General features: G+C 41.1%; 1 protein-coding gene across 1 annotated transcript in view; it reads left to right on the forward strand.

Annotated features, from left to right (window-relative positions):
- Window positions 1–5,932, forward strand: part of LOC119651784 — a 43,648-nt gene extending 37,716 nt beyond the window's left edge. The window contains exons 5-7 of the mRNA XM_038055543.1: window positions 3,892–5,203; window positions 5,298–5,441; window positions 5,508–5,932. Coding sequence (XP_037911471.1) covers window positions 3,892–5,203; window positions 5,298–5,441; window positions 5,508–5,687 — 1,636 coding nt within the window. The 3' untranslated portion in view covers window positions 5,688–5,932. The remainder of the gene's footprint in view (window positions 1–3,891; window positions 5,204–5,297; window positions 5,442–5,507) is intronic.
- The last annotated feature ends 1,707 nt before the right edge of the window (window positions 5,933–7,639 follow it).

Here is a 7,639-nt window from a genome sequence, read left to right on the forward strand (position 1 = left end):
AAGCCCTCTCGGCTTTGCAACGGGGGTTCGCCTCATCTGATGCAATTTGATCACACCTGAGGATTGGTCCATTATTCGGGTGGTACCAATCCGCAAAGCTCTTAAGGACCTTGAACTTTTGACGAGTTACCTATTATGTATTAAATTTGATGCTCAAGCTTCCTACCAATAATTTCATTGATGAATACATAGTCCTGCCTGCCAACTGTTACGTCTATTCTGCAGGTAAATCTACGTCTGCTTGCATTAATTTTGTTCTGTTGTACATCTGGATCGGTCGGCAAATTTTGTCTGTGGTGCAAGATGTAAAGAATGCCTACGGCTAGGTGGATCTTGCGACTCTGTGTGACATAATGTCACGTTTCCGTTTTCCTGACGATGTTGGTCTATGGGTGTCAAGGATAATGTCCAATCGACGCCTTCAACTAGGCCTGGACAGCGGCACCCCCCAAGGATACATTTTAAGTCCAATGTTGTTCAACCTATATACAGCATCCCTGCACAATAAATGTTCTGATTGTATTGAAATCTTCGAATATGCGGACGATTTCCTTATATTGGTAGCCGGAGACAATTGGAAATCAATCTCAAAAGTTCTGCAAAGACAGGTTAATCTGTTTGTTGATGAATCAACACAACCAAATCCCAATCTATTGAGAAAAGCAGGGTCCCTGTTCCCCTTGCTCATTAAAGTCAGTAATCACATCCTTAGTCACGTCTAGTCCATCACCTTATTAGGTAAGGAAATAACGAGGACTTGTTTGGTCAGAGATCATTTGAACTCTATTATCCGGAAAACCTTAAAAGCCGGCAGGCTGATTAATTTTGCGACTGGTTTTCCTTGGAGCTTCACACCCCAGAAGACAATCAATCTCTATAGATCAGTGGTAAGGCCTATTTTAGAGTACACAGTTACGTCCACCATGAATCCGCCCAGATACTTTGAAAACAAGCTTAATTCAACTTGTATTTTGAGAAGATGCCTGGCGCTGACCAGAGCCACCCCCTTGTATCAGATTTTTGCTTTGGCTTAGGAGCCGCCACTCCGTTACAGAAGGCCCCTCTTGCCGGCCAACTTCTTGAACTAAAGGAAAGGAATCCCAAAACCTATAATTTGGTGGTACGAAACCGGACAATGGTCTGTACTCGATCTATAGGTCGTTCCAGAGCCTGTTTGACACAGTAGTTCCCAATGAAGTTTCCGTGATTTCAAGTCATGTTCAGGTTATCTGGAGGAACCTGTAGCAGAGCCTACATGGCGGCAGCATGTGGTAGGTTGGCCGATCGCCTTAAATCTAGAGGTTTTCTGGTTGTAACGTCGAATTCTACCTTCAGGCGTGATGATTCGGCCTGTGCGGTGGTTGGCTCCGACGGCACCCAGGTTTCACGCTTTTCCTTGAATGTTAGTTCGGTTTTGGCGGCTGAACTTTTTGCTGTCTTTCAAATTACTCAAACAAACTCCGCGATCAAACTACCTTGTGGGCAAAATACATACCCTGGCTTCTGATCCCTGTTTTAAGTCACTGAAAATTCTCTGGTGTTCGGCTCATTTGGGGCACCCATTAAATGAATTCGCCCATGTAGAGGCCCGCAAGTCTCTGGGTTCGTATCCCACAAGATTGGTCTGAAGGCCGTTCAGGAACACTCATACAAGAAGTGGGTGACTTTGGCAGCGTCACGGGTGAAAGGGCATTTTTTCGCCAACATTCACGCGATTTTACCTATAATTAAACCGGGGCCACGCGTGTACTTTCAGCTTCCGAGGAAAAATTACTGAATCGTCTTCAAACCAATGACACATATACATAAAACAGTCTTTCTTATAACGTTTGGAAACATAAGTTCGGGCATATGTAACACTTGTAAAGTTAGGGAAACTAATAATCACATAATCTTCTGGTGTAAGGAGTATACCAGGTTCCGGGTAAAGTGTAGATGGTATAACAAGCATTTTAACCTTCAACAAATCCTGTTTTCATGGAGGAAGAGTCAGATTATGATACTTTTTCTATTGCCTCGTGGTGCGGCATTTCCTGCCGTCACCGTCTTTGGTTGGCATTGATATATCCGTGCTCCACTGCACTCCAATGTAATTTTTGCGAATGGAAGAACAGAGGAGTTCAAGCGATTTGTTCGAGGAGTAAACATTTGTGCTGATGTACAAAAATGGGGAAAAACTTGTGTGGTGTATTAATATACAATAAACACTACGTTTTATCCGGATTATAACCCCAGTGGATATTAACTGGATTGCGCCAACGGTTCCCTAAAAACAATTACCAATTGAACCTAAGGACCTGGGATAAGAACGATGTGTGCCGACGCGATCTGCGGTCTGCTAACCGGTGTATGTTTTTTTTTGTCTTATGAGACGACAACGATCAAATAGCTCAAAATGTCAGGTTTTTCCCTTTCTCCACTGGTTGTTTTCCCTGGTTGTTTTTGCGAGGATAACATCTTGACATCATCTTTCGTGAGTGGCGCGAGCAGTCGTGCAAAGCAAGGAAAAACGTTCTTTTTTTGTTTGAATTCATGCTCGATTTGCCATGAGTTGGACCTGGCCACGGTCCCTGTCCAATCGGTAGAGTGTTGTCGGGTGTCGTGCTCACTGGGGTTATCGGAGCAAACATAATAGTCGGGGCCAGAATGGTGAGCGGGGTGGACGACAAAACAACTCTGGTCTTCCGAAGAATAATAAGAATAAACAGAATCAGCAACGGCGTCCACAATAACAAAACAAGCGCTGCCACAAACTCAGCAACAACAATTGGGCCAACACCACAACCAGTTGTAACTGCCACAACAGGCAATTAGATTGGATTGGATTTTCTTTAAACTTGACCAAATTGTGCTTTATGTTATCCCTTACAGTACCAAACTTCGTAGTTCTAGGTTGGTTGCCGGGTAAATTTCTCCCCATTATATTAGAAGCGGCAGGTGGTGAACGTTTAGGTTGGGGTGGGCCGCCACAGTGCCACCATCTGCCCCCCATGAAGAGGAAAGGAAGATGGGAGTCACTCGCCGCGTAGATGTCAGAATCAGCTCAGGGTTAATCCTTCCCTGTCTATCCCGCGCGGGTTACGTTTTTTTGTGTCCGTTCCCTTATTAGGTCGTTTGGCAGTTTAAATCCCTTGGGATTAAAATGTTCGGTGGTATCAATCCTCATCGATACTTCACGTCTCTATTAGAGTAGTTTACCCCGAGTGGGTTTAATTTTGTTGACTATAGAGTCAAATCACGTGATAAAATCTCTATGTCCTGACAGGGCGATCATATTTAAGAACCAAGAACCCCGGCCTTCAGCTCGTTGAACTGCTAGTATTTAAGTTAGATCTAGCACGTGCCGTCCGGTTCCATATATTATCTCGCGCAGTCGGTGTTCACGACTGGCAAAACTGTTAGGGGAGCTTGGTTGATTGACAGCCAAGGTGATGCAACCCTGGACTCTCATCGTAACAAAGTCCTATACGGTAACAGTCTGGTCTGGTGCCCTCTACTCCAGATTCGCACTGTCTTCCATCATATTTACGATCTATTTGTCACTGCGGCTTAGAACCACCGCATCACTGCTTGAAGTGTTTGCAATAATCGTGGATGCAGCAATACATTTTCGTTGATTCGCATTATCGGTGTGATGTGGACCTTTGGATGTTGCCTTCAGCCCATCCTTAGGTTGATCGCCCCTCGGTCCAATTGGACGGGAAGAGGACTCGCAAGCTTTTCTAAATATATATAAAGTAATAACTGAAAGCAGGGATAATCCTCCCTCAAATATTTTCATTAGATTTCGAAATTGTAAAATTGTAACTCTAATACAATCAAAAGTTTTATAATCCACACTTTTCCTTATTTTATCAACATTTGCTGAATTCCAAATATTTTTTCTTTCAGAGTTGATATGTTCGTTGAAGATAAATACTCGCAAAAAGGTCCAATACAAATTGCAATAACTCCACTTCTAACCATCCTACAACTGAAACAAAAGATTGCTACCGATTTTGATATTCCAGTTGGTGTTCAGCGATGGTCCATCAATGATGATCTTGCAATGGACGACGAAAAAACTCTACTTGAATTTGGTGTTAAAGACCATACCCCGACATTCTATCTTTATATTGTTGCCCCTGATGTCCATTTCTATGAAGTTAAAAAGTCAAATGTTGATAGTAAACCGTTACTTCCCAAGGTTAATCAGCAGAAAGTCGAAACTCCCCCGAAGATTGAAAGCCCATCAAAAGTGGCAAATGTACGCAAAACTAACAGCCCAACGAAAAATGAAGTACAAGAAACGACTGAATTGGGCGCAACAGCTCTTCCTGAAGCTGTTGTTGAGAAGCAGGCTCCTCCAACAACTTGGCAGTGCAACTTGTGTACCCTCATAAACCCCATAGAGCATACAGCATGCCTAGCTTGTACAAAGCCCAGACCAAAAGACCAACAACAACCAGAGCAACCAATCAAGAAACCTGTAGTTCAGTTAAGACCAGCTGAGAAAAAGAATGACCTTAACAAAACCAGTCCAAATCGAAAATCGACGGATGTGTTCAATATTGTCGATATTAAAATTGATATAAAAAAGACGGTCACCGACCAAATCAAACCCATACCAAATGCTGATAGTCCAAATATCTCAAAAACCAAATATCGAGGAGTCGATAATTTCAATCCCAACCGGAAGAAAGGAGAAGCTCCTAAACCAGGTGCCCTGAATAAAACTGGGAGAAAATCGACGGTAGCACCGAGTCCACCAAAGAAAGCGGAACAGAACAAGAACCACTACTTAGAACTTTTAAGCTTAGACAACGCTGATGTTGTACCAAACATCGAAGCATTCGAATGTCCTATTTGCTTCATGAATTTCGAGACTGGGCAAGGTGTCATACTACGCGATTGTTTGCACACTTTCTGTAAGGAATGCCTTGCCCATACGGTCCAGTACAGTGAAGATGCAGAAATTAAATGTCCTTACATGGATACCGAATATAGTTGTGATAGCGTTCTTCAAGAGCGAGAGGTTCGAGCGTTAGTCAGTAAGGAAATATATGAATTGCATTTAGTCAAATCAATGAGAATGGCAGAACATCAGATTGACAACGCGTTCCATTGCAAAACGCCTAACTGTCGAGGATGGTGTATTTATGAGGATAACGTGAACCAGTTCAAATGTCCTGTTTGTACGATCACAAATTGCCTTACTTGTCGGGTAAGTTCTTTTCCTTAATCTGAGAAAAGTTTGCATTCAGTAATTCTGGAGTCCTTAAAAATGTTATGTTTATTCTGATCGTTTCTTTTGCCAGGTCATTCACGACGGTCTCACTTGCAAACAGTATCAGGATAGACTTAACAGTGATTGCGATAGCAATGCCGATGCAAAGCAAACCAAAGAGATGCTGGAACAGATGCTGAAGAATGGAGAGGCAATGAATTGTCCAACGTGCCAGGTATTCATCCCTTATTTTGAGGATCTCCAAGGGCTTTTGAATGTCCTGTTTCTAATTGGCTTACAGGTCGTCATGATGAAAAAATGGGGATGTGATTGGCTGAAATGTTCCATGTGTAAGACTGAAATCTGCTGGGTTACCCGTGGTCCTCGTTGGGGTCCTGGTGGGAAAGGTGATACATCGGCCGGTTGCAGATGTGGTGTTGATAATGTCAAGTGCCATCCAAAGTGTAATTACTGCCATTAGATTTTTAAAATTGATTTGAAAAATGAGTGCGTTACATTTACGGTAATAGAAAAACTACTGTGTGCGGAGTCTGTATTTTAAGTTTATACTTTAATGTTAAATGACCAATATATTTTGAGTTTGAGTGAAATGCATATTTCCATGAAAGATCAAATTTCTAGATGTTTTTGAAACTAAAATATATAAATCATGACAATTCAAACTATGAACAAAACATTGAAAGAAATACATGCGCTTTTATTTAAGCTGTGGTTTTTTTTTCAGAAGTCCAGATCAAATTTCTAAGGATAAAGATCAAGAAAGTTTTCATTTCCATTGCTGGTACAATAGTTTAATCTGGAGTTTTTTTCTTTACCCTTTTTTGCTGTTTTTTTTCGAACTTTACTATGTGCTCAAAACGTGAAAACTGTGAACCCTTACTTTTTTACATGACTATATTCTGGAAAAAAATATTGCAGCCCTCTTTCCCAATTATGGGGTGCCAGTCGCATATGTAAGGGGATTCATAGAACACACGTTCTCACCATATTTCGTGACGATAGCTTCGGCTGTTTCTAAGTAAATCGGCTGTGACAGACAGACGGACAGACAGAAAAGTAGGCATTGCATCGATTTTAATAAGGTTTTGTTTCACACAAAATCTATCACATCCTATATGAGGTAGAACTTAGACGGAGTAGACTGCAAGCACCTCTTTCGTTCATATAAGATAAGTGCATGCGAGTACTTCAAGTAATGAAAAGAAAGAAAATCCTTCGTCCTTTGGCTACAATTTCGATGTTAATTGTTTTCTTATTCTTTAAATAGGGAACAACTGATTCCTGCAATACATTTAAGAAGGGAACAACTGATTCCTGCAATACTGTTTGATAAATCACTTTTTACCTATTTTGAATTTATCCTTAATTCTGTCTGACAATACATGTGCGTCTTCACCGTCCTCTAATGCTTATGCAGCTGCTAATTTTCGTTTTTTATTTTGGCGGAGTTCCAATGCATCATAAGAGGGCGGAACTCTTATAAAGCATTAGAGCTCCGCCTCTCACGGGTGAGTCTTTTATCGCTATTATATTTCGATACGAAATTAAGTACGCTTTGGCTGTTGCTCACGCCCATTATCTTTATAATTTCGAGAAAAGAAAGATAACTTTCATTGTACGTACCATATGTTGTCATTTCGGCGATTTCTTTGATTTTTAGGTAATTGAACATGTGCATAGGTGCCATTCGCCAAAATAATTGGTTTCCAAATTGATAGTTACTTTGGGTGTTGAAGGTCAAATATTTTTTTAAAAGCTCCTCATCAATGAGGTTGTCATAAATGCGGGTCAGCATCTCAAATATTTCCCAACTAAATTTTGGTGGATGTGCATATCGGATCGGAGATCTAGGAGTTGTAGTACAGCGCTGCAATTATATAAAAATGGATGTTGTAGGTATATATATCCGTTTGAGATTGAAAGACTCCGAAGCCGTTCAAGTGATCATCATGAAAATTGAAATCACAACGGGGCTGGACGCTTACGTCAGACTCGATCAAGATTGAGAATCGATCGCTATCAAGCAGTAATCAATTACAATGAAGACTACAATTACAGAATGCAGCGAAATGTCTTCATTAATCTAATGGATATATTGTGTTTACATTGCACCTTTCCAGCACTGACTACTGGAACTATTAAAGAAGCCAAACACTTTTGGCAGCATATTTGGAAATATAATGCATGCTTTCAAGTGTCACCTTTTGGAGCGACGAATATTGTAAAATATGGAAAAGGCAAGTGATTGGCACACATCTTCCAGTATCTGAAGAAAATCCGTACATTTTTTAAATATACATAGGTAGAACAAGGTCTGCGGGTTCAGCTAGTATTTTCGATTGATGTATCGAGATTATCACTTTGTGAGTGAGGTCTTTTTCCGGCGGCGATCCAGGTGGAAATTTTGTTTGA

This window comes from Hermetia illucens, chromosome 3 (assembly GCF_905115235.1).
Source record: "Hermetia illucens chromosome 3, iHerIll2.2.curated.20191125, whole genome shotgun sequence".
Taxonomy (NCBI): Eukaryota; Metazoa; Arthropoda; class Insecta; order Diptera; family Stratiomyidae; genus Hermetia; species Hermetia illucens.